The following is a 27,648-nucleotide window of genomic DNA, read 5'->3' as shown; positions in this document are numbered from 1 at the left end:
ATTTGGAGCAAGAACCACGTGGTAACTTGTTAAAAAATGAGGCCCACCCACAGAAGCCACTTCTTTGTTTTTGCATCTCCCATGGCAGAGGAATAAAGAGGGCTTGATGCTTATGATCAACCCTGTGCTCACATGAGATGTGTTTCAAGCTTCGGTTCCTTTCTTTTCGTGCAGCCCATTGTAATGAAGAAGGTGGGCCAAGTCTTCTTGGATCCTCTGTGCAGACAGAGCTCCTTCCTCCTCCACGGTCCTTAGCAAACACGTCTTACTTGAGCACCATTCCCAACTCCTGCCAAAGGAGAGGGATCTGGAAAGGAGCCTCCTGGAAAAGAAGGGGGGCGAGAGCAGGGCATGGGGCTGACACCTGACTCCACACTGCCATACTTTGACATTTCCTGGGTACCCTGGTTGGGATCAGGGCTAGCAGTCTACATGTATGTAATCACATCTCTGTTGTGGAGAGAGTGGGCTAGAACACTCCAGACATCTGAAAATCCTTAAATAATACTTTTGCTTCCAGATATTAGCTGGCTTTCACAGAGCTGGCACCAGAATTGCTCTGCTGCGCTCTCAAGTGCATCCGTATCAAGGGGGTCCCATTTAGCTGTGCACAGCTCTATGCAAATATACAGGAACAATCTGCTGCTGAAATGTCTTAATAAAAAGCTGTGCCTCAGCTACTGAGCCTGTGGCTGAGTCCGGAAGCGTTTGTTGGGCTGTGCTCAGAGCATGTGGCAGTTCTGGGCCCAAGCTAGATTGTTTGCAGAAAAAAAAGATATTCTGCATTTATATACAGTTTTCTGCAAAGATTTCATGTCTGCTGTAGAGTTGTCAGCAATAAGTGGAAGCCTCAGCCCCTGGGAGCTTACACTGTAAACAGAAAGCAAGGGCAAAGAAATGATTCTTCATCCTCAATTTGCCGATGAGTAGCTGATGTATACAGGAACTAAATGTCTCCCTTAACATCTACAGTAAAGCTGTGAGTGAGCTGAGAACTTAACTTGGGCTTCCAGTGTCCCAGCCTAGTATTGTCTTTCCTCTATTTGCCACTTGCTACTTGGTATTTTACTTTCTTGGTAGAACAACCTTGTTCTAGGTTTGAAGCAGCGTGTCTGAGATCTTCCTTGGGGTCCAGACTGCACAGCACTTCTTGGCACATATTTCTTCACTCAGTTTTATCCAATCTGTGGGCATATTGTACCCTAACCTGGCACTGGTAATCGCTCTTAGGTGGTAGTGTAAGGTGCACAGTTCCCATTCTGTTTTTTCTTTGTGGTATTCTAAAGCAATTGATAGCTTTTTTTGACATAGGTCTTGTGATTAGATCACTGTGCAGGCTACTTGCAGAGGTAACATGCTGTTGATGTTGATTACTGGTGCTGCTTACGGTGACTGCATCCCTTTCAACTGCAAATCCCAGGCGACCTGGAAAATGGTCTGGAGCATACCAAGACTGAGGGGAAAAGGTGCAATATGGGATAACTGGAGGTGATAATGTAGGATTAGTCATATGCCAGAGTGATTCTGTGTTGTACTGAATAGAAGCCAAATCAGATCTGTAGAGGGTGATCTGTTACAGGGTAGATGTCTTACAGCTAAGAAATAAATCATCTGTAATAATTCTTTTAGCAGCGTATACACGGGTATGCTTCGAATATTTATATCTGCCTACTTAGATTCATACTGTGTTTTTGATCAGGTGGCTCATTGCTTCCTCTTTCTATTCCTAAACTCTTCTGTCTTTCTCTGGTGTGCTGCAAAACAGATACCATGCTCCACTACAGTTTCATATCTGTTCTAGGTAAAGTTCTTCTTACTTGCATATTGTTTCTAAATAAAACAGCAGGAGTGCTGTGGTCTGAAAGCAAGGATATACAGATGCTGTTGTTCTTCTTTGGTTTTAGAACCTCCTGAGCATCACCACTGACTGCATATAGGGCTCCCAGATGCTCTAAGGAGAAAGAACTGGAGACAATCTACTGTCAACAAGAAAAAAATAAACATACCTTGACCCATGCTCATGAGAAGTCAGCCAGAATAGCAGATACCCTCAGAGCTTCCATAAGAATTGAGTCAGATTGGTTACAGGAAGTATTGCATTTGAATGTAATGAGTCGGTCCCTTCATCTGACTGTACTTCAGGTCATCAGCCCATTGCAGCGCCTTCAAACAGGATCCACTTGAAGGCACTTCTGCAATTTCTTGTGTTTTCCACCATCTCTTGACCTCAAAAGAACTCTGAAGAAGAGGAGAGGAATCTAGGATCTAAAAATGGTCTCTGTGCGAGTATTGATTAAACCCAGAGGGACAGATTCTGGTGTGGTTTGGCAAGGTAAATCAGGAATAACTCTCTTGCACTAAAAGTTGTCAGACTAAGTTATGCCCTTGAAGCCAAGAGCAAATGGAAGCAGCAGAGATTTTCTGCTAGCAGCAGACAGTGAGTGCAGGATGATAACGCCCAGCAACAAGCCTGTTTTGGACAGGCCTGGAGAACAGTGAAGATATCAGCCTCCATGGTTTCATTCTGTTTCTTTCCATAGAAGGGAGCTGAAGAGAAAAGAGTAAAGCTGCAACTTAAAACAAGTAAAGCAGAGCTGTAGCAACTGGAGGATCCCACTTCCTCCTGAGATCCGTGAATCAATCCTTGAAATTCAATTAAGAGGGTTTGGGGTTCAGTCTGTTAGCTCGGCAGCTGCCTGTCCCATGGGCATGGCCATCACAGTGTGTCTCACTGTGCCTTGGCTTATCCTGGTGCAAAATAGGGATTAACACTGCCTGAATGAGAGAGGCACATAACAGCCCCTTCCAGTTCATTACTGTTTCTAAGGCATCTGTTGGGGTCTTAGAAGAAAGGGGAAAGGTATAATGCCAGTAAGTGCACAGGTCTATTGACATGAGTGGGAATGCTGCCATGGGATGCACAGAATCAGAGCTTTAAGGGCCAACATATTTTGACAACTTGTGTTGGAAGTAACCGCGGGAGACAAGTCTCATACTATCATGGTCAACAAGCCTCGTTTATTAGGTGTTACAGCATCTCATTTATACAATCAGTAATAAGTTCATGCATATTGCAAAAGTTAAGCTCAGGATTGGTGAATTAGACATTACTTCATCTGACCTTTGTGGTTAGTCTTATAGATACTTTTTCTTTGCAGCTTTGTCTACACCTTGCTACACATCTTGCTTTTCCCTCAGGCCGTCCTTGCTTCTAGATACATATTTCATCTTTAGCTACATACCCTGTCTTTTCACATACTGACTTCTTCTCAGCTGCCTAGCCCATGATCGGCCCTAGGATAGACCGTCTTTGTCTTTAATCACATTCATTCTTTTACAATTTAACTAGTGAAATCTCTTCATGTCCTTTCTCATGAAGCCATTCTGCATAAACACTCTCCACATTTCCCCCGTTTTCTTTTAAAATGAAAAGGCTCAGTTCAACGACCGATTAATCATATTTAACAAGCAGTTCAGTTCATTTGTTCAATCAGTTCTCAAGTAGTTTTATCCTGCTCCATAGCTGCTGCTCTGTGAACTCCTTATCTCAATCCATGGCTGCTGCTCCATAAAATTCTTCTTGTATTACAACAATTCCAAGATACTGCCTATAGAGTAACAACACTACTTATATTAATAACGTAACTATTATAACTCGATCAAGACCTCAATTGACAATACTCTAAAAGTGAAAAAAGAGACAAGTCAAATATAACATAACAACATTACTGTTAAACCTACTAAAAAGAACAAACATGTTTGTACTGCAACCTAAGTTTCTTCAACCTAAAAATAAAGCCATGAGGGTCCCATTGTGTTAATCTGTAACTGATCAGGAAAAGTCTTCAATTTTTATATACTCTGATATATTGATTTTAATGACCACTAAAATTTGTGCAATAAATGCTTTTAGGATGCTCATAACCATGCTCTACCAACTGAGTTATCCAGGCTAATAATTGATTAATGATCGTGCAATTTAATGAAGTAGCATGTCAAATAGAACCAATTTTAGAGGACAAATGTACTAGAGTATCACTAGGGGCATTAATACTTATTGACCCTTGAGAAACAGCAAGCTGTGTTGGTGGTGGATGCGACAGGTAGTGCCAGCAGGGCGTCCCCTGCTTCAAGGTGCACATTTCCTCTCTCATCCATCACAGATTCTCTCCTGCATTCAGGGTCTGAAGGATTTCTTCCAGTTGTACACCATATCCGCATGGCCAGTGCGTGATATAGAGCCCAAGTGGAACACCTGCTTGGAAAACAGAATAAACTATCAAATTTAGTTCTATTAGCGTGCACTTTTGTCTAAAATGATGCATGGTTATATTTTCAGATCCCAATTAATTGGATGTAAAAGAGGTATCCATTCTATGATACAGGGTCATCTCTTTGTCTGGAATTCCTTTCCAGGTTTTGTCTTTGCAAATTAAGAAAAGCTAATTAATAGGCTAATAATATCATAACCAAACAGTACTAAAACATTAAAAGAGCTATTCCTGTAGATTCTAGCATTGATTAGATCAAATCCTGTTTAATACACATCTGATCTATTACTAAAATAGAAGAAGCACACAACATCCTAGCTAATGCCTTAAACTCTAAATCTTGAGACTGCATTGGTAAAACAGAAAATCACACACTATGTCAAACTATTACTAATATTATCTATAACACAGCAAGTTACAAAGCAATACCACCAAGTAAGAAACACACAATTACAATTACTATAAAGGCTGGATGCTATTTTCTGCCTTCAGATGAGACCGAACATATCATGCTGGAACCCACATAGGGCCAGTCCCTGTGGAAATACGAGCATATTCACGACCCCAAGTTGTCAGTGGTAGAGGACAGTCCCAAAGTCCTGTGGCCATATTCCAAACATTAACCATAGGCTGTTCCTTTAGCACCGGGGAAGCCTCAAAATGACGATCCACATAAGCTGTATCTCTATGAACACGATTCAAAAGCTTCATCACAAGCACAAGCAAAACTTTGCATAATTTTTCTTGTAGTGTGTCTCCCATATTCCCCCTTTTTTGTTTAATAATAAGAATGGATTTCAATGTTTGATAAATGTGATCAGTAATAGCTTGTCCAGTGGGAGAATGAGCAATGGCTGTAGTATGTTTAACACACCTTTCTTGGAGGAAAGTTTGAGTGGCCTTAGAGGTATACACAGGCCCATTATCTGTTTTTGTAGTATGTGGGATTCCCATAGCAGCATAAGCAGATAACCAGTATTTATGGGTGTCATGACTGAGTTCTCCTGTATGTGCTGTGGCAAATATGTAAGAAGAATGAATATCTATTGTTACATGTGCATATTTTAGACGGCCAAATTCAGGAATGTGAGTGACATTTGTCTGACACAGTTGAAGAGGTGCTGTGCCACATGGATTTGTCCGAGTCTGAGGCAAAGAGGTATCAGTCAAATTATGTAGCTGATATTCAGTCACAAACACGGTGTATTGCATAGGAGAGAGGATCATTCTTAACGCAGTTTTCCAATCGTGAGGGGTCATAGCGTAAGTGTCACTGTTTGTAACCAAAAGACTGTATGTAAAGGCTGACTGAACTCTGTATGTTCTCACTGACTCCCTTAGCTCCTTCACTGCCTCATAAGGCAGGGATTCCAAATGGGGGACCTGATTAGGAAAGGTTTGCAACGTGTCAGCATCGCCCCTTAATATTGTTTCTTCTCTGCAGTGCTCTAAGACATCACAGTACGCTGTAGGGAAATTTGTCATTCCTGCTTCCTTCAAAGTATCATCAGGAAGAAATGCGTCCGATTCTCTTTCTGGATCTACTGGACCTGGGTCACAACAATCCCCTGGTTTCAGTCCATCCGTGTCTTTAACCACGTTACACACGGGCTGCAGAGACACAGCCGCGCAGGACGAGGGAGGGGCGGCATGGAGAGGTGCAGAGAACGACGTGGGCGAAGCAGAGGGCGGGGGTGCTGTAGAGACCGACAACGCGGCGAGCGACGTGTGCGGGGGGGCAGGCGGCCGCTGGCTGGGAACGGCAGCTTGTATCGGAGCGCGGCCGCTGTTCTTTCGTGCGCTGCTTCTCACGTTTCCTGACTTCCTATAGCATACAGCAGCGTTGTGGGTGTTGGATTGACACTTGCTGCACCAAATCCCAGTGGCTTGGCACTCGTGACGAATGTGGCCAGTTTTTTCACAACGGAAACATTTCATGAGGGAGCTGTTCTGCGAGCGTGGGCTTGTAGCGACTGCAGCTTGGAGGGGTGCAAGGGCTGCTAACACTTGATTCTGAGAAGCCTCAGCCTGTGCCTTTAATCCTGCCCCTAGCTCTTTAATAGCCTCAACTATGAAAGCCTGAGCCCCCGTGGGCACGCTCGATAGTCTGTCTAACGCCTCCTCTATTGTCCAGTTACTCCTCAAAGTACTTAGAATGCCATGAGCTGTAGCACTACAATTCTGAAGTGCACAATGTTTTAGCATTATTTCCCTTATGTACTCTGGTACTCCAGCCTTCTCTATGGCTCCAGCTACCTTATCTAGAAACGCTCCAAATTCCTCATTTCTTCCCTGCCGGATTCCCATATAAGACGACAACCCACCTGGTGCCTTGATCTTATCCACAGCCTGCCTGGCCAGATACATTGACTCTCTACATTTAACTGGTCCTAATAAAGCCTGGGCCTCCGTCCGGATGAAAGGACCCACCCCTAAAAGTTCTTCAACGGTGACATTATACAAGGGATCTCCGGGCTGCCTAACTATCGCAACTCTCTGTTGGCACATCTCTTCCCAATAAGCATTAAATAGCAATTGTTCGTGCTGCGAAAAAATCAACCTAGCTATAGCCCCACAATCAGATGGCAACAAAACCTGAGTACTCCAGATATAATCCAGTATCTGTCTCGCTGGCTCACTTTTTACTCCAAACTGACTGACCATAGACCGCAATTGTAACAACAACTTCCAATCTAAAGCACTGATAGCAGCCTGTGTCCCACCTGCAGGATCAGGCGAATACGGCCCCGGCAGCACCACCTGTCGCACCGCTTCCAACGCCTCACCGTCTCCTGCCTCTAAACAAGCCCGCGCCAGCGCAGCCCAAGCCCCCCCCCGCTCCCGCGCGATGGCCTCCGCCAGGTCACTCTGTGCCCCAGGGAGCGGCTCATTGCAAAGGGGGGTCGAGGGGGCCGGCTGTAGCGCCATGGTCGATGCAGGCGGCTCGTCTGATACAGACGTGCAGAGAGACGGAGACGGGGCACTCGGCTCCGCAGCCGCTGGCAACTCAGGCTCGGCGGCCGGCGGCAACTTTACGGTGGACACTGCAGGGGGCCCCGGGCAATCTGACCATTCCTTATAATTCTTATTCCTCCCCTGCACAGCACTAGCTTGCTCTACCGCTTCCTTTTCTGCCTGATATTGCAACAAATCATTATAAACCACACGCCACCACTTCCCGCATTTTTTAGCCATTTTCTCCCCATCTAATATTCCCTGAAAAATTGCATCTCCAAATTTACGCCACTCAGCAAGATCATGCACTAAATGCGGATTCTGAAATAACCCTTTAGCATACCCATACACTAATAACTTAGGGAGTTCCTTTTCCAAGTCTATCCCCTTAAACTGTCTCCGCCTAAGAAAAGCGGAAAATAAATTATATGCTGCTTGCCTGTCCATTTTTACTCACGTCGGTACCGTTGCAGCCCTCCAGGCTTCGGCAGCACGTGTCGGTCGAGCCCACCTGTGTGGTCACTCGAGACGCGGAGCTCCAATTTTAGCTCTTTCGTCGTCCGTCGGGCTGTGAAATCCGGACCCGAACCCAACGCAGTTCTTCACCCGTGGCGCCCTTTTTTTTTTCCTTATCACGTCGAGGGTCACCATTTGTTGGAAGTAACCGCGGGAGACAAGTCTCATACTATCATGGTCAACAAGCCTCGTTTATTAGGTGTTACAGCATCTCATTTATACAATCAGTAATAAGTTCATGCATATTGCAAAAGTTAAGCTCAGGATTGGTGAATTAGACATTACTTCATCTGACCTTTGTGGTTAGTCTTATAGATACTTTTTCTTTGCAGCTTTGTCTACACCTTGCTACACATCTTGCTTTTCCCTCAGGCCGTCCTTGCTTCTAGATACATATTTCATCTTTAGCTACATACCCTGTCTTTTCACATACTGACTTCTTCTCAGCTGCCTAGCCCATGATCGGCCCTAGGATAGACCGTCTTTGTCTTTAATCACATTCATTCTTTTACAATTTAACTAGTGAAATCTCTTCATGTCCTTTCTCATGAAGCCATTCTGCATAAACACTCTCCACAAACTTGTAACCCAAAGAGGGGGCTGGTTTTTTGCATGATAATTCCTTGGACCTATCTCTGAAGCCTTGTCACAAGATGAAACACTACCTTATAATACACAGTTGGAAATACCTTATCCCCTTATAGTTTTCTTTTCTTGCCTGATATTTCCTACAGCATCATGCACTATGATATAGTAAATCTCTCCTCCATCAGACAGACAGATACAAAACAGAAAGTAATTTATTATTCTGTCCTATTATGCCTGTTTTCATAGAAACTAATTATTCTGCATTGTTGTATTAGATACTCTAAGAAAGACTACATTTTCTTACTTTCGGCTGATAAAAAAATTAAATCCATCAGTTTTCCTAAACACATTAGAGTTAAGACAGAATTTCTGGTTCTAATTATTAATCAGTCGGATTTGAGGACACAGAATATTTGACTTAAGCTCAATATATTCACGAACAACGTCCCAATATCACATTTTGTATTGAAACAATTTTTCACTTTATTAAAGTCTTAAGGAGAGGAACCCAAGCTGCAGCTCTCGCTCAAGGTCATGGGAGCTTAATGCAGCCTCATCGGTGTAACAAAGCTTAAACATTATCTTCAACTTTACAGGCACTACAGGCATCTTCTTCCCTCCCCTCCGAGCCCCACGTTATGTCTTAGTGTTGTAGCAATGAGATAAGGGGGAGGGGAGCAATCCATCATGCCTGGAGCCGAGGTGGGAATATTTCTATGGATGGAAGAGAGACCAGGGGCATAGGGCTGAGCCAAGGCGAGTCCTGGGAGTTTTAATAGAGCTTCCTCTGATAATTTTATACACTTAATTCTTGAATTCAGTCATGATTGGGTGAGTTTCTACCTAAGCATCTCAACCATCTGCATGTACAGGAGTAAGCAAAGTAGAGCATGGTCCAAATATATTCCTAAATCTGATGTGCTGGCAAGGGGAATTGGGGTTTCCACAGCCAGATTTGCACAAAATATTTTGCTGTTTCTGCTTTCCCTTCCTTCAGCATCTTGGTGACTCAGAAACGTGCTGTGAAGCAGCAAGACGCCATGCTCTGTGGTGAGCACCTCAGCCTCCTCCAGGAGCCTTGTCTGTGATGCACTCATCCCACTGGGGCTCTTTAGGCCGAACCCGCCTGTGTGTTGTCTCTAAAGCTCTGTGCTGAACAAAGGCCGGGTGGCACGTGTTGTGTGTGCGACTCGCCTGGGCTCCCCGTGATGCTGCTGCCGTCAAACCTGCATTTCCTGCCACTTGCAGTGCACCGCCTCTGCGGATCTGCTGCTTGGTGGCACGTCTGTGACTTGCCATAGAGCTCAAGCTTTTCACCAGAGTCTGCAAGGAGAGAGGATCAGGTGTTGTGCTGATTTTGGGGTGCACACTTGAATGTTGCTCTGCTTTTCCAAACCCTCTGCTGAAATCCCTCATCTCAGCTGGGGGTGACGACTTTTTGCAGTGTTGTTTTTCTGGGTCTTCCTGTCCTTCAGTGTTCAGGACTTTGTTTATCCTCGTGACTACAAGCAATTGCTAAAGAGAGAGAGATGATTGTATTTCCCATTTCCCCCCCTTTTCTGCGGGCTCCCAGCTTTGACTAACTGTTCTTTTAAAAAAAATAAATAGCCCTTGGGAACATGTGGACTGGAAACCAGGATCTCACGGCAGTGAAATGTGCCTGTGTAGCTTATATATGCTTTCTTTAAAATCCTTGTCTTGACTGCTGTTCTTCAGGGCAGATGATGATTTTATCTGCAGATGTCACCCCTGGAATGTTCACAAATTGTGTTCTTGGGTGAATTTTCAAAATAATCCCACAAGCTCGTTTCACTCTGCAAAATACTTGACCTTGGTCTGTCATTTCATGCTTTCAGAGTGGAAAGGGAAGGGGTAGCCACTGATCTCTTGTCAGGATTGCTGGGATGGGGGAAGGTTCCACACTGACATTTCTTTTATAGCCCTGTAGGACTTCTCTGTCAAATTTACACTGGGACTGCTTTGCCAGAATCATTGCCCCTCAGACTTGTACTGTTCTCCATCAAAAGCCTGAGCTGCAGTGCTAAGTCATGAAGAGTCCCCATCATGATGCACACTCCCATGCCTGCCTCTCGTCATGCATCCCATGCGTATCCTGATTGTCATAGGCCCAGAAATGGGGCAGGGATGTCAAATGCAGTGTCTGGTATGTGGACAGACTGCATGATTTGCCCTCTTTTTCTATTTTCTTATTCCAGAGGAGGCAGCCTAATCTTACTGGCTAAAAAAACAAAACTACAACAGAATCCTCTCCCGGCCACAAAGCAGCATATCCAAGAGATTATTTTTTCCACTTTGTCATCGCTGTTGTAAAAAGCTTATCAACGGGATGTTTGCACTACACTTAGATTACAGGCAGAGTGTTCTAATGGATAGAACTTGCACTTAGGAGGCTTGAATTTTAACTCCATCTCTGCTACTGGCTTGCCACGTGCCTTTGCTAAAACCACTGTGTGACTGTTTTTCTTTCATTATTCAGTCATTAAGGTTATTCCTTTCTAGAGAAAAGCACAGTCTTGCTACAGATACCAAGTCCAGTGCACTGGGGCTGCCCCACTCTTCATTAAATATTTCTTAGCAGTTCTGCATATGCAAGGTCTTTTGAGAGCTTGCAACCCAGCCCACAACAGAGGGGTTGGAAGCAGATGATCTTCAAGGTCCCTTCCAACCTAAACCATTCTATAGTTCTGAGACATCACAGCTGTCTTCTGGTGTAAGGGAGGTTGTCCCAGGCCTGAAGGAAGTCAGCAAGGAAGTTTTCCTGAAGGCTGTGACAGAATTGTGTTGCTAGATTAAGATCAGACAGTTCTAAGTGGTTATCTCCCTTGGCTTCCCTCCATTCTTCTGACATTGCTGCCTCCAAGGCATGAGTGCTTGATGTGCTTGTGAATCAGCTTCTGAGCCACTGCAGCTTTCAGCATAACGTGTTAAGGTAGAGTGGCTGCAGCCAGGTGAGGATGATAACCAGTACAGTAACCTGACTGAAATTTGTCACCAAACACAGTCATTTGATGACTGAAGGGAGAGCTTCCAGAATGAACGCGTGCCATATAGCATCACATCTATTCTTCTGATGTTGAGTATTGCTTCTGGTACTGCCATTCTTCAAAGCCTTAGTGTCCAGGTCCAGCAGAACTGAATTATTGTTGCTCTATTGGCATAAGATTGTTGTGAACAAGATTTGACGTCAAAAAACCTTTTCAAAAAGAGAACAGATTGACAACTTGAGCTGAACAACCCTGTTCCATGCTACTTCTGAGTCCAGAACTGCCTTGATATTTGGACCAGCTTATGAAGATTGTTGCTTTGAGACAGATCTCCAGCTCCCTTTAGTGTGAATGAGGCTTTGCCAAAGTAACCTTTGGTTTCTGAGCCTTGTTTCAATGGCTGGAGCATCAGTGTCAGCTGGTACAAAAATAAACAGCGCCTTTGAGTCTTGTATGAGACCTAATTGAAAGATACAGAGATGAGTTTTAAGATGAAGATGGAGTATTTTATATATGAGCTTTCAGACTTTTTCTTGTTTTTCTTGACAAGGATAGAAGAGCACCGTCAAAGGCTTCTGAGAAACATTTCTAAAGCACACATCTATCTATCTTCTTTCTTTCTTTCATGCTGTTTTCCCCTATACATGCCTGTCTACTACATATAGACTCATCGCTCTCGTGATTTATATTGCTACTTGACATCTTCAGTAGAAGTGCAGACTTGTAGCATGCACAGCTTGAGATGTGCTTTAGAAAGACTGAACTTGCAATCAAGGATAGAGCAGAGACTTCCACTTTTGCAGCTGTCCTGAGCAACCTATCTCCCCTATGTTTAAATATAGGCTAGTGGGAATTTCGGATAAAGCAGATACTATTAGGGCAGGTTTCTATCACTCCATGCCACCCTACAGCAGAGAGGATGCACAGGGGAGACAGAAGAGAGCTGCATCTTCATGGCTGAGGTATCCACTGGCATGGCTGCTGAGACTGGCAGCAAGGAAGCCGTTCTGACCTGGCTGGGACTATTCAGAATACTGATGTACCTCACTGGAAGGCTGCTGCCTTTGCCATGGTCCTGGCCCTGCATGTTAGAGCCCTTTCCTCAGCTCTCTGTGTGGCCACTTCTCTCCTCAGAGACTACTGTAAACGGGGAGAGCTGCCTAAGTATTGGGAGTCCAGAAAAAATCAAATGAAAACCAGACAGAAGGAAAACAGGAAGTGAAGTGCAACTGCAGGAAGAAGTGGAGCTTGTTTCCAGAGGGGAGCACAGATCACTCTTCAGGGATGGGGACCAGGAAAAGAGGAAAAGTAAAGAGTAAAGAAGTAAGAGTAAGAAGTATAGCAATGGCTGAAGCAGTGTTATTAGGCAGGAGAAGGGCATACGTTCACTTGTGTCATGGAGATTGGATTCACTGCAATGCTGAAATAGCAAAACATTGCTTCCCCACGGCAGGAAAGGAACCACGGCAGCAGCCTCATCAGCACACCCTGCACAAAACAACCGGTACAAAACCTTCTCCAGTTAGCACCATTCTAAAGAACCTGCAAAGATATTTGTCTTCACTTCTTTGGCAGCCTCTTCAGCTCTTAGCAATCCCTATGGAAGAAAAAAAAAACCCTAGCTCTAAAAACAAAAACAAAAACTAACCCGCAGCAGACATCACAGGACTGGGATCAAGAGATAACAGCGGAGAATTCCTCTCCTGCATGCAGGTTAATTAAATGACACAGATAACCTTGTGCATGCCCAGGGAAAGTGTGCTTTCTTTCTGAAATCATATCAATCATTTAATTATCCCTCTTCTCACGCTGCCATTATCTAGAGCTAAAGGCTGCACAATTATTTCTTGATTTAAATTTTTAAACTCACCTTTTTTTTCTTTCAAAGTCTGAGTTATCACTCAGTTAGATACACTCCTATGGCTACACGTAGGCACTCCAGCCCAGGTCTGACCTCCCAGCTTATTTTTTCCCAAGTTCTTGCATCCCATTTCTCATCACATTATATGTTAACAACTTCTTAGTGGCGTATGCAGCAAATTAATTGGTGTTTGTCATGCATGGCAAAGTAAGATGCTCAGAGTCACAGGGAGTAGGTCAGTGTCAGAGCCAGGGTTCGTTCCCGAGCTAATGATCTTTTCTCACTGCCTGCTTCTGTCTCACCTTGTTGCCCTCAAGAAACAAAATGGTCTTTAGGAGAGAATGACAGAAGGCTTGGAATGCAACTCGTATCTGGACAAAATAAGTTTAATTAGTATCTCAAATCAAAGGGAGAATAAAATCTCATTGTCTCTGCTCATGTGAATGAATACACTGTGAATACACTGGTATGGGTGTGCAGCAAACAGCACACCATGGGGTTTGGCTGCAGAGGACTGACTTTTATCAACATAAAGTGACTTCTAGGACACCTGAGGGTGTACAGGGAAGAACTAGATTTGCATCATCTGTGTGGTGCAGGACTGAAAGGCAGGAAACCTCAAGGCAGGGCTGACTGAAGTCATCTGAGCTCTGCTGGATCACGGGACCCTCCTGTGACACGGCAGGTGGAGCTGTGAACGTGTGAAATGTTTTAATGAGCTGGTTGGGAGCCTGGGGCTGCCATGGCAGGATGGGTCTGCAGGATGGGTCTGCAGGACAGGACCATCCACAGTTCTCTGCTCTGTGGGCTGGTTTCTCAGCATACAAGTTCCTAAGTTCCAAAACTTGCATGAAGCTCCAAGTTTGAAAACTTGCAATGCATGACAGAGTCCACTCATCTCTCCTCAGCCCATTCCAGAGCAAGGGACAGCTTGTCCCCCAGGATCTCAGTGCCAAAGGTGCCAAATCTTGCATCACCAAAAGCAGGATGGTGGGAGGCCATGAAGGAGCATTGAGGGAAGCTGGAGTGATGGAGTGAACTTCCTGGGAATTAGGAGGAAATTCTAATTGGCTTTGACTGCAATTTGTGCCTTGACAGCCTGTGTCCCTCGCCAGCTGTTTTTCCTGCACTGAATGCTCTGCTTGCTCTTGTTCACATTGCATTCCCCAGGACCGCTCTATTTCTTTTCTTATCCAAAGAGCCACCAGCTGGTGTTGTTGATCACAACCCCCAGCATCAGGTGCAAAGGCCAGCACAGGCTTCACACAACACTCCTTCTCCTTCCCATTCTTTCTTAGCTCTAATGAAAACATTGTCATTTGAAATGAGCAGCTGGGAGTGGCAGCGATTCCAGTCTTTTCATTAAGGTGGTTAGGCAGATCATCTTCTCTATTCTATTCTTGCCCCATAGTCATGGCTCCATGCAGCAGTCTGTAATTCAGGCCTGGCCATGCTGAAGTGGAATATAGCAGCAGCTCTGTGCTCCAATCTTGAGCCTCCTCATATGATCTGCTACTGCCAAGTGTCTCCAGCCACTGCAGGCATGCAGCTGAGCTTTGGAAGGCTTCCTCCCACCATTTGCTGTCCCTGCAATAAGGGCACAAGTCCTTAAGCTACCAACCCTTCCCCACACAGAGCTGTTCAACAGTAGTGACCCCTTCCAGAGAGCTAACCTACCCGAGAACCTGTGTTTTAGAAGAACCATGATGGAAAACTGTCATGTGCCTTATGGAATGTTTATGGAGAACTGCTCCTGCAGTTAAGTAACTTGCTTGTATATACAGCAAATGAGCAGTGGGCTTGGATGCTGTGGGCTAACCACAGCAGAGAACCTTCCTGAAGCGATGGGGAGAGGGCAACCTGTATGTAGAGATCAGAGGATGCTGATCTAGATTGGTCCTACCTAACGTTAGGCACTTAAGACATTTCAACTGGAAATGTAATTGCCCTGAGTTCCTTGTAAAAGCAAGAGGCTGTCAAGGAATGGCTTTTATGCTCTGGTGGTGTTTCTTTCTCCACTTACTTGAGAGGGAGCCTAGCATGGGAAGGTTTCTATTTCAGATGCTGAATTTAAGTGGGTGAAGTTGAATGTGACGAAACTGGGCTTTGGAAATCCACCGCTGCTTTCAGTGGGAGGCTTAAGGACCTCTTCTATCTGTCTTGTAGAAGGCATCATATTTCCATACAGTGTGTGTGTCTAAGGCAAAGAAGCTGAGTGTTTGACTGCTGCTAGGAGTAGACCACGCTGACCTTGTGAAGCACCGAGGTCTAAATATCCACAGTAAGCACACCTACAACCCACTCCTTCAGCATACAAATGTAACCTGCTTCACATGGCTTTTCCTCTCTCTGATGGATATGCTTTCCTTACCCTTTCCATTTCCATTATATCTATATCAGCATGCATGAGAGAGAGAAAGTGTAAATAGAGTCAGGGCACATGATAAAGAGCAGGGTAATACATTTTTTATTCCCACCAGTTAGGGATGACAGCGTCACATATTTACTGGCAGTGAGTTGTGGATGTTTGCTTCTACCAAATGTAAATCAGTGGTGTGATGCTGCTCCGTCCATCACTCGATATTTTTAGACCATTCTGGAGTTGCTGAGGTTGTACCTGAAGTCACTGATGTTATTAATAGGGGTGGCAGTGATAACAAGATGCTGTGATGCCTTATTTCCCAGTGGGGCTCTGTCCTACACAGTGTCTGCATTTTTCCAGCCCTTAACTTGTCTTTTTGCCCCTCTGGTGTTTGTGACATGACAACCTTCATTGTAAACATCTGAAGAGAAACAATGGTCATTTTCATCACCTCCACTTGGAGCTGCCCGCTTTGTCCTTCAGCCTTCAGAAGAGTCCTAGCAGCCTCTCCTTCTCTTCAGTCTCCTCCTTCAGAGGGCAGGGGTAATAAACGGTCCTGCAGTCAGCCTCTCACAGTATTCTTGTGCCTGAGCACAAGAAAAGAAGGTGGAATCTCTCCATTTATGTCCGTATTTTAAAACAACGCTAGAAAAACCCCACCCGAAACAATTACCGGTCTCTCCACCTATTCTCCCACTCTCCTTTGTTCCTGCACAGAACTTGTCAGCCTTCCATCCCTGGGAGAGATGAGCTGCAGGCAGGGAGGAGGGGTGAGGGAAGGCTGGGGGCTGGAGCCATTTAAGCTGTCACCAACTCTATCCGTGCATTTAAATCACTGACAGAATTACAATGCCACATATTGCAGTTCAAAAAACAACCAGCCCCAGAATTCCTATCAATGCAGCGTCCTTCCTCCAGGATAATGTACCTTCTAACTTTAGTATACGGATATACAAAGAGCAGGGCAGACTCGTAGGCTAGATAGTGTAGCAAGGATCTGTACACTGAACTTTCTTTCTGCTGCTGGGTAAATCAAATTCAAACAGCACAAGTCTATGCTCTGCTCCTTCTTTCTATTTAAATGGTTACTGCTGGTAAGCACCATAATAGTTAAGGATCTGTCAGCAATTCCAATACAAAGAAGAGCAATCACATCTTTAAGCAGACTCCCAGTGATGGGCTATAGACTATCAAACTTAAATAGATTCTTAAAATCCTAGCCGTTAGGGCAGGAAAATCTTTCAGCACTAATAGTGCATGACTGTTCCCAGCAGTGAAGCCATCATGATAAGTGGTTTAGCCAGCGCTCCTCATCATGCCCTTGTGGCCACCCTCTTCAGGTCAGGTATCCCATCATCTCATCTGTGCCACTTTCAGAACTTGTCCCTTCAAGGCGACTGCAGTCAGGGACCTGTGGTCTGAGGGTTTGTGCTGATGCCTGTCTGTCTGTCTGAATAGTTGGGTTTGCCTTACCAGCACTCTGTCTTTGCCTGCAATCACAGTGGCTAATCCTCGCAGAAGGTAAGGGACTGTGGTTAGTGCTGGCTAGCAGAAGTCTCCTTCAACTGTGATTTATAGAGTAATTGCCTGTCTGCAGCACATGGACACACTGTTGGACATGCCTTTGTTCCCCTTCAGTTCCTCCTGAATGCACTATATACTTACCATTATCCTCTCTCCCTGGGTTGCCCTTCTCAGAGACACATTCTTCCATTCCTTGGGAGTCAGATCAAAGCCAATAGCTCTGATTTTTTGCATGGACTTATGCTGCACCTTTACTGGATTCTCTGCAATTTATTTACATCTCTCTCGTGTTCTCAATACCAGTGTGCACGATACCAGCTCTTCTTGGACAGTCTGCAGCAAATCTATAGGGAATCATGCCATAAACAGAGCATGTGCTGAGTGACCTTTCTATTGCTATATTCCCCTGATTCTCAAGAATCCATTGCAAAAGGAATTCTTGAGATGGAGCTTGGGATGGGAACAGAAAGATGAGGGAAAGTAACTCTCTCATCTTCATTGACAGCCATTGGCAAGGAGGGACAGATCATAGATTCCTGCTAGTTATTGGGTAAGATGTGTAAGGGCTGCTTGATGTGTGCAGAGCTCAGAGCCTTGCTCTGGAGCACATAGTAGCTTTCACTGGTCATCCCACCCAAACTGGCCTCCCCTGGCAGAGGGATAATTACAGGCAGCTCGAGAGGAGGAGCCCTTTGACATGGCTGCCATCATTTCTGGGTGCAAACCACCCCCATGCTGTGCCATAGTGTTGTTCCACTTGGTCTCAACCTTTAAAAGAACCATCATTGGTACTCTCCATAACTGGTGGGATAACTGTTGCTGCAGCAGCAGGTTACATCTCTTTATGCTTGTAGAAAGTAAGGAATACTTCCTACCCTTTCTCTATAGTCTTTTGTTTCTGGCTGCTTTGCTTATTGCTTCTCATTTGACACGTTCTGGTCATTTTTATTTTATTTAGTGAAGGCAATTGTCTTCCAGCAAAGCCATAGCGAGCAGGGGATGACAGGGTTCAAGAGAGAACAGTTCAGAAAGAAATGCATCACTGCTACAGCATATCCAGATTCCTTTCACCAAAACTGAAAGCTTTCCACAGCCAGTAACAGCCCCACATGAATACCTGTGTGTTTTAGGGACATCTTAATGCATGAGTTTGTAACTATGAGCTCTGTTTATTTAGGTCCTAGGGCAGCACTATTGTTCCCCTGAAGTCAGAGGTGTTACATGGCACTGATCTCCTGAGTGTGGAAATGCAGCAGGAACCCCTTTGGCATTATTACTCTGCGGGGAATAGCAATTATTCAGCAGACAGAGCCAAGAATTTAGCCTGCTGCATCAGCTCCCAGCAAGGCAGAACCTCAGTGCAGTCACCAAACAGGGCTGGAAGTGGCCTTGCATGCTTACAGGTACCCTTTCTAACACAAAGGACATGTAGTAATGCAGTATGGGCTATTTTGCACTCATCCTGTTTTTCCCAACCAGAGAATCTTCATTTCTTACTTCCCAAGGGGTGATTCAACTTGAAGCCATGTCTTTCTGAGCAAAGAGAGGCGTAGATTTTCCTGCTTTAAAATACTAAGCTGTGCTCACAAGAGAAAGCATTCTCTGTTCCTTGAGCAGGATTGTAATTCTTCTGTGGAGCCTGAGGGCCGTGATTAGGAAGCCAGGATTGCTCTGCTCGCAGGGATCCTGCCATTGTCTTTGATTGCATGGTATTAACAGTAAATTATACCCTTTTGGAGACCGCATGTAAAAATAAAATAAAAAAAAGAAGTGTCAGAAGACAGAGAAAATATTGATTCCAGAGGTAGCGGAAACTATGGCTTGGTTCAATTAGAGCCTGGAAAAATAAAAACAAATGAGCTTTTGTGAGGGTGAAATGGGGACTATGTAAAGTGGACAGTGTTCCTCCCCATGGACCTATGGCAATTCCAAGTGACCCCACTGCAGGCAATGAAATGGCACCAGTTTAAGTAAGAATCCATCTTTAAGTTATTGAGAAGGAGATACAGAGCATGGATAGCAGGATTATTCTTAAGGTGCTGATGGACCAGAAGCCTGATTAATTGAAAGCACAGTATAGGAATGAAAATGGAAGAAGCTGAAGGGTAAGACTGCTGTTAAGACCTCTCAGCTTTCCGATGCCATTTCTACTGAGCAGTGTCACCAGTCTCCAGCTCATTCTCAAGAACCAGCTCTGTCATTCTGTGCTGATGACGATACCATTGCAGTCAGCCAGCCTACAGTTTGACTGGTGAACTGGAATGACAACTAAACTTTGTTTCGCTCCAGTCTCTGGAGGCCTCCATGCAAAAGCCTGGGAGGTGCAAAATGGTAGAATGGTAATCACTAAGACTCTTTAAGCTTGAAGACGCTGAAAGCTGAGTATAGGTAGCCTGGAGAGATAGCAGGCTTGCAGGAAAAAAACAAAACAAAACAAAGCATAAAACAGATGGCTTTTCTTTCATGGATTCGTGGATTTTAAAGCCAGAAGTGTCTATTAGATAGCTGAGGCTGGCTCGTCACATGGCTTAGGCCAAAGAATTTCACCCAAAAATTCAAGCCCATAACTTCTGCCTGAGCTAAAGAGTATATCCTCAGAGCACACATGCTGTGGATGCAATTGAGACCCAACAATTCTATGAATCTATTTATCTTTGCCAGTTAGGGGATGTATGCCTGGCTGTCCCAGCCATGCCTGTTAAGGAGGCTAAATGAAGGTCACTGGGCAAAGACTGAGAAGGAAAAGAGCTTAGCAAAGCTTTGAACAAATATCCAGGACAATGACTGCAATTTAATACTTATCGGTGGACTGTTCTGACTACTGCATGGTGCACTGAAAGATCACAACACCCATTCCCTTGGTTTATTCTATCATTCTTCTTGGAGCATGGTTATATTGGAAGCTCAGCACATGAACACAACAAAAGCCCCACCCTTGCTTAATTTTAATCTTCCTCTCCCAGACTTTACCATTCATAAGAGTTCACCTCTCAGATTCTCAGAATTCGACCTCTCTGACCCAAACAACCATTTTCCCACTCTTGTAAGTTGCCTGGAAGCTCTTTTTCACTTAGACTAACGTAGTTCATCTCTGCAGGGATTACTCAAAATTATGATGTGACATTCTATGAGAGAGCATTCCTTTCTTCTGTGCAGCATCAGCTATCGCTTCAATCCAGGGCAGACTGGCAATTGCATCCTCTTGCCTTGTAAGAGGAACAGGAAAACCCATCTCATAAATATGTGGATGAGAGGCTGGTGGAATTGCAGGAAATCCAGGGTTTTTTTGCCACATAGTGATTTAATTGGCACCTGGAATTAAGTTTTATTGGGATGGATTCAGATGACATTGGATAGGAAGGAGAAATTGTACATGGCTGCTTCTACGGCATCAGTAGGGCCGGCTGGTGATGTTAACTGATATACAGGAACAGCTGAAACATTGCTAACTGTCTATCACAGAGTGCTTTTTGCCATGGGTTTTGCTTATCGCACACAGTGTGCAGCAGCGCCTGGAGCAGCCCCGGCCTTTACACTGCACGGTACTATTGACATTGCGAGTGATTTATAACAAAGCCAAACATGACACAGAAATAGGGTGGGGAAATTTATTAAGGGATATAATAAACATATGTATAATAATAATAAATAAATAAATAATATTATATAATATCATAAAATAAACTATATAAATAATACTCCCGAGGCATCACTAGGGCTGGCTGGTGATGTGCCGGGCCCGACGTGTTACCCGGGAGCGGCTCCGGCCCTGGGTTGGCCCTCGCCGCCTGGACCGGCTCGTGCGGCGTCTTCGGGGCTGGCTGCCGGTCTCTGCAGCCCGACGATGGAGAGGCGAGCGGCTTCGAGTCCGGGCCCGTGCTGGATGTCTGGATGGGCTTCCGTCGGCTGTTCTGGAAGCCCTGGAGGACCCTGTTGCTGCCGGTGTGGTGTAGCTGCAGCTCTGAGCACCTGGGCTTGCTGTCTGCCTGCTCCCAAGGTGTCTCTGGGGCCGGCTCAGAGATTCTGGGGCCCAGTGCCGCAATGGAGAGCGGCTTCTTGTCTGGGCCCGCAGTCCCTGCCTGCACCTGAGGTTGTATCCCAGTGCAGGGCAGCTCCCCGAGGACCGAGAGGTCCCCTGGCTGGCAGAGTCTGAGCTGCTGCTCTCAGCAATTGGGGCAGCATTATGGGTTCTTCTACGGTGTCTTCTGGACTCATTAAAGGTGTTTTCATCCCTCTGTAGATGTGGCATGCCTCTCCTGCGGTCCGTCCTGTGCTGGATGGACAGGCCGCTGCTCTCAGGCACACAAGACTGGATAGCTGGCTCCGATGGTGCCTGGCTGGTGGTGATGGAGCTGCTGCTCTCTGTTGTCAAAGAGCTTTCGGTTGCCTGCAGTCCGTGCTCGCTGGTGGTGTCGGAGCTGCTGCTCTCGGGTGTCAGGGAGCTCTGAGATGGCTGCAGTCCCTGCTGGCTGGTGGTGCTGAGGCCAGCAAGAGCTGAGCTGGTGCTGGAGGCTGTAAGGGAAGGCAGGAAGGTGAGCAGGATGGAATTCCAGCCATGGGGTGGAACTGGCTCCCGTTTATCCCGGGATGGAGGGATTTGAGCAGGGCCGCTCTGAGCAGCCGCTGCCAGGCCTGGCCTGGCCCCAGCCCAGCAGCACGCGGCTGTTTGCCTCTTACCGGTGTCCTCTCCAGCACAGGCATTGCACTCCCATTCGGTTCTGCTGTCACTCAGGTAGGAGCAACGGCGGTGTGTGCCTCGTGCAGCACAGGAGCTGCAGAGGAGCAGCTTCCAGGGCCTGTGGAAAGCAACAGGTTGTGGCCGTGAGGACAAAGTGCCGTGAGCCAGGGAGTGCCCGGCACAGCTCTGGTGCTCAGTCTGTGCTCCCCCAGCCCGTGGTGAGGCTGCGATGCCACGTGGAGCCCCAGAGGGCAGCTGAGAACACTCACCCCTCTCCTGACCGCAATCTGCCATAGGGGTAAAGGCAGTTTCTGGCATGGCACCGTCGATACCAAACTGCCAGTGCTTCATAGGCGTTGTTCTCCTCCCATTCTTCAACACTGCCAGAGAAGGGAGGGAATGTGATGAGCGCTCACTGACCCAGGACTAAAACTAACCCATAAAATCCATCCCCATCCACCTTATCCCTGCTTCCAGCTTCCCAATGACACTGAGGCCCATGTTAATGGCTGCCAAGGGCCAGGCCTTGCAGGGCAGTCCTTGGGCAGGCACAGCTCTTGTGCCCTCACATCTCAAGAGCTGGATGAAAGACACCAACCTGTCTGGGATATGGATCCCCAAAGTCAGCAAGTCTCGAAGAAACATCATTATGTCTCTGCAGTGGGGGCACTGGAAGTTGAGAATCCCAGAGCTCAGGGCCATTCTCTGCAGCAGAAACACAAGCAGTGTGGGTGTGAGCCGGGCCTGGTGCTGCTGAGCGCCTGTGATGCCCGCGGGGTGAGGGGAGGGCTCCTACCTGGATGCAGGCCCGGTGGAACCAGGCGTGCTGGCAAGCTGGGCATGACATGGTGCTGTACGACCTGCTGTCACCTACAGGCTCCATGCAGATGACACAGGTCGTGTCCGGCTCCGGTGCTGCCTGCACTGCCTGCTGTGGGCTGTGCTCCCTGCAGAAGGACCTGGGGGAAGATGGAAGGGATGGGCGAGGTGAGAAGGGCTGCCAGGAGGGCAGAGGAATGGGAAGGAGCCCCAGGCCTTGGCTCTGGCTCTGTCAGGCTGCTGGGAGGTGTCACAGCGCGTTCCTTGCTGCTTTGGCTGGTGCTGACAGCAGGGTTGGAGGCCCACAGGACACACCTGGCAGCTCTTACCTAAACTCCCCCAAGTATTGGGTGACACACTGGCCCTCGTAGGCGCAGGGGAGATGGAAGCTCCTCTCACATCCCGGCTCTGCGCAGGTGATGCTGGCCCCCAAACTGCCACAGACGAAGCAGAACTGGAAAGAGCAGAGCAGCCCCATCAGCTGCAGGCTCAGGGCCTACGCAGTGGGCCCCTCACCTCTGGGCAGGGCTTAGGATGCGGGCAGGGCTGGGTGGCACTCTGCAGAGCTGCCTTGTGAACAGGGCTGGTCTGCAAGAGCAGGGATTTCTCCTGGAGCTGGGAGGAGGGGCTGGGATTGCTTTCTGGGGACCAGGCTGAGCTCTACTGGCACCAAGCTCCCTGTTCCGGTCCAGTGCTCACCGTCTGCTTTGCCTCCCACACTGTGCGTATCAGGTCTTCAAAGCAAAAACGTGCCTCATGATTATCTTGCGCGTTTTCACAAAGACCGCTGGCAAATCTCTGTACAGGAGGAAAGAGCACGGTCGAGTTAGGGCAGAAAGGAGGGAATCACTGATGGGAGGAAGGTGGCAGGAGACTCAAGGGAACTCACCGCACAAAATTCATGGTAATACAGTCTACGAATCCTCTTTCTGCGGCCAAGGATGTCTGAGTCTTCATCCTGTAGGCCACAGAGCACGCATGCTGGAGAGGAGAGAGTAACAGCAGTGAGCGCCTTGCAGGGCCAGGTGCCCCCAGGGGCTGTCCCAGGGGCTGCTCTGTGCTGGCTGTGCCAGCTGAGGGGTAGGGCCGCAGGCCGTGGATGCAGGGATACTTGGCTCTCACCTGGCTCTCCCAAGCCGCGCGTCGACCTCAACCAAGTGCAGAGTGTCTGTCCCATCACTGCTGGGCTTCGTCCTCTGCGTGCCAACCTATGGAGAAGCGGGACGAGGCTGAGCCCCTTCCTCCCTGCTCACCTCACCGGTTCGCACTGAGCTCAGCCTGTGCCCCACAGCCTCAGCTCTGATCCACAGCCAATGTGTCACAATGGCTGTTCCGTGCCACCCTCTGTGATGCCATCACACCTCACGGGGCTGAGGTCATCCAAGAATGGCGTCAGAATGGAACGGCCATTGTGACATGTTGGCTGTGGAGCAGAGCTGAGGCTGTGGGGCTCAGGCCGAGCTCAGTGCGAACCGGTGAGGTGAGCAGGGAGGAAGGGGCTCAGCCTCGTCCCGCTTCTCCATAGGTTGGCACGCAGAGGACGAAGCCCAGCAGTGATGGGACAGACACTCTGCACTTGGTTGCGGTCGACACGCACACAGGAGGCTGCTGGCTCGGGAGAGCCAGGTGAGAGCCAAGTATCCCTGCATCCACAGCCTGCGGCCCTACCCCTCAGCTGGCACAGCCAGCACAGAGCAGCCCCTGGGACAGCCCCCGGGGGCACCTGGCCCTGCAAGGCGCTCACTGCTGTTACTCTCTCCTCTCCAGCATGCGTGCTCTGTGGCCTACAGGATGAAGACTCAGACATCCTTGGCCGCAGAAAGAGGATTCGTAGACTGTATTACCATGAATTTTGTGCGGTGAGTTCCCTTGAGTCTCCTGCCACCTTCCTCCCATCAGTGATTCCCTCCTTTCTGCCCTAACTCGACCGTGCTCTTTCCTCCTGTACAGAGATTTGCCAGCGGTCTTTGTGAAAACGCGCAAGATAATCATGAGGCACGTTTTTGCTTTGAAGACCTGATACGCACAGTGTGGGAGGCAAAGCAGACGGTGAGCACTGGACCGGAACAGGGAGCTTGGTGCCAGTAGAGCTCAGCCTGGTCCCCAGAAAGCAATCCCAGCCCCTCCTCCCAGCTCCAGGAGAAATCCCTGCTCTTGCAGACCAGCCCTGTTCACAAGGCAGCTCTGCAGAGTGCCACCCAGCCCTGCCCGCATCCTAAGCCCTGCCCAGAGGTGCGGGGCCCACTGCATAGGCCCTGAGCCTGCAGCTGATGGGGCTGCTCTGCTCTTTCCAGTTCTGCTTCGTCTGTGGCACTTTGGGGGCCAGCATCACTTGCGCAGAGCCGGGATGTGAGAGGAGCTTCCATCTCCCCTGCGCCCACGAGGGCCAGTGTGTCACCCAGTACTTTGGAGTGTTCAGGTAAGGGCTGCCAGGTGTGTCCTGTGGGCCTCCAACCCTGCTGTCAGCACCAGCCAAAGCAGCAAGGAACGCGCTGTGACACCTCCCAGCAGCCTGACAGAGCCAGAGCCAAGGCCTGGGGCTCCTTCCCATTCCTCTGCCCTCCTGGCAGCCCTTCTCACCTCGCCCATCCCTTCCATCTTCCTCCAGGTCCTTCTGCAGGGTGCACCGCCCACAGCAGGCAGTGCAGGCAGCACCGGAGCCGGACACAACCTGTGTCATCTGCATGGAGCCTGTAGGTGACAGCAGGTCGTACAGCACCATGGTGTGCGCAGCCTGCCAACACGCCTGGTTCCACCGGGCCTGCATCCAGGTAGGAGCCCTCCCCTCACCCTGTGGGCACCGCAGGCGCTCAGCAGCACCAGGCCCGGCTCACACCCACACTGCTTGTGTTTCTGCTGCAGAGAATGGCTCTGAGCTCTGGGTATCTCAGCATCCAGTGCCCCCACTGCAGAGAGAGACGGACATTTCTTCGAGACTTGCTGACTGTGGGGATCCATATCCCAGACAGGTTGGTGTCTTTCATCCAGCTCTTGAGATGTGAGGGCACAAGAGCTGTGCCTGCCCAAGGACTGCCCCGCAAGGCCTGGCCCTTGGCAGTCATTAACATGGGCCTCAGTGTCATTGGGAAGCTGGAAGCAGGGATAAGGTGGATGGGGATGGATTTCATGGGTTAGTTTTAGTTCTGGGTCAGTGAGCGCTCATCACATTCCCTCCCTTCTCTGGCAGATTTCCAGAATGGTACGACAACAACGCCTATGAAGCACTGGCAGTTTGGTATCGACGGTGCCATGCCAGAAACTGCCTTTACCCCTATGGCAGATTGCGGTCAGGAGAGGGGTGAGTGTCCTCAGCTGCCCTCTGGGGCTCTACGTGGCATCGCAGCCTCACCACGGGCTGGGGGAGCACAGACTGAGCACCAGAGCTGTGCCAGGCACTCCCTGGCTCACGGCACTTTGTCCTCACGGCCACAACCTGTTGCTTTCCACAGGCCCTGGCAGCTGCTCCTCTGCAGCTACTGTGCTGCACGAGGCACACACCGCCGTTGCTCCTACCTGAGTAATAGCAGAACCGAATGGGAGTGCAACGTCTGTGCTGGAGAGGGCACCTGTAAGAGGCAAACAGCCGCGTGCTGCTGGGCTGGGGCCAGGCCAGGCCTGGCAGCGGCTGCTCAGAGCGGCCCTGCTGAAATCCCTCCAGCTCGGGATAAACGGGAGCCAGTTCCACCCCATGGCTGGAATTCCATCCTGCTCACCTTCCTGCCTTCCCTTACAGCCTCCAGCACCAGCTCAGCTCTTGCTGGCCTCAGCACCACCAGCCAGCAGGGACTGCAGCCATCTCAGAGCTCCCTGACACCCGAGAGCAGCAGCTCCGACACCACCAGCGAGCACGGACTGCAGGCAACCGAAAGCTCTTTGACAACAGAGAGCAGCAGCTCCATCACCACCAGCCAGGCACCATCGGAGCCAGCTATCCAGTCTTGTGTGCCTGAGAGCAGCGGCCTGTCCATCCAGCACAGGACGGACTGCAGGAGAGGCATGCCACATCTACAGAGGGATGAAAACACCTTTAATGAGTCCAGAAGACACCGTAGAAGAACCCATAATGCTGCCCCAATTGCTGAGAGCAGCAGCTCAGACTCTGCCAGCCAGGGGACCTCTCGGTCCTCGGGGAGCTGCCCTGCACTGGGATACAACCTCAGGTGCAGGCAGGGACTGCGGGCCCAGACAAGAAGCCGCTCTCCATTGCGGCACTGGGCCCCAGAATCTCTGAGCCGGCCCCAGAGACACCTTGGGAGCAGGCAGACAGCAAGCCCAGGTGCTCAGAGCTGCAGCTACACCACACCGGCAGCACCAGGGTCCTCCAGGGCTTCCAGAACAGCCGACGGAAGCCCATCCAGACATCCAGCACGGGCCCGGACTCGAAGCCGCTCGCCTCTCCATCGTCGGGCTGCAGAGACCGGCAGCCAGCCCCGAAGACGCCGCACGAGCCGGTCCAGGCAGCGAGGGCCAACCCAGGGCCGGAGCCGCTCCCGGGTAACACGTCGGGCCCGGCACATCACCAGCCAGCCCTAGTGATGCCTCGGGAGTATTATTTATATAGTTTATTTTATGATATTATATAATATTATTTATTTATTTATTATTATTATACATATGTTTATTATATCCCTTAATAAATTTCCCCACCCTATTTCTGTGTCATGTTTGGCTTTGTTATAAATCACTCGCAATGTCAATAGTACCGTGCAGTGTAAAGGCCGGGGCTGCTCCAAGCGCTGCTGCACACTGTGTGCGATAAGCAAAACCCATGGCAAAAAGCACTCTGTGATAGACAGTTAGCAATGTTTCAGCTGTTCCTGTATATCAGTTAACATCACCAGCCGGCCCTACTGATGTCATAGGAGCAGCCGTGAACGATCTCCCCTTCCTATCCAATGTCATCTGAATCCATCCCTGTGGTCCTTGTTCCAGTGATGTTCTTTCCTCTTCCTGAGTCTCTGGAAATCATCTGCATGGAAGGCAGACTGGAGCTTCCTATTGTACTTCATCCGAGTACTCCTTGAAAAGCAGGAGTGTACCTGTAGAGCAGAGGGAGCAAGGCTTTGAGA

The 27,648-nt window shown here is 48.2% G+C and overlaps 1 protein-coding gene across 1 annotated transcript; it reads left to right on the top strand.

The window, feature by feature from the left end:
- The first annotated feature begins 24,135 nt into the window (after nucleotides 1-24,135).
- Nucleotides 24,136-27,112, top strand: LOC146757986 (uncharacterized). The gene is made up of 8 exons (XM_085518631.1): nucleotides 24,136-24,438; nucleotides 24,530-24,628; nucleotides 24,874-24,998; nucleotides 25,188-25,350; nucleotides 25,442-25,548; nucleotides 25,767-25,877; nucleotides 26,029-26,147; nucleotides 26,313-27,112. Exons 1-8 carry the CDS (start codon nucleotides 24,136-24,138, stop codon nucleotides 27,110-27,112), a joined length of 1,827 nt encoding a protein of 608 aa, XP_085374757.1.
- The last annotated feature ends 536 nt before the right edge of the window (nucleotides 27,113-27,648 follow it).

The sequence above is a fragment of the Coturnix japonica genome, chromosome 17, assembly GCF_054131305.1.
Source record: "Coturnix japonica strain WE chromosome 17, WE-NBRP24, whole genome shotgun sequence".
Taxonomy (NCBI): Eukaryota; Metazoa; Chordata; class Aves; order Galliformes; family Phasianidae; genus Coturnix; species Coturnix japonica.
Note: the sequence above shows the minus strand (reverse complement) of the source record. Positions and strands in the feature narration are given on the sequence as shown.

Bases quoted from the DNA above. Each gene is read 5' to 3' on its own strand.
- LOC146757986 (XM_085518631.1), top strand. From the start codon at position 24,136: ATGGGACAGACACTCTGCACTTGGTTGCGGTCGACACGCACACAGGAG. The intron at 25,351-25,441 runs GTAGGAGCCCTC...TTTCTGCTGCAG, and splicing joins TCCACCGGGCCTGCATCCAG to AGAATGGCTCTGAGCTCTGG. The intron at 25,549-25,766 runs GTTGGTGTCTTT...CTTCTCTGGCAG, and splicing joins GGGATCCATATCCCAGACAG to ATTTCCAGAATGGTACGACA.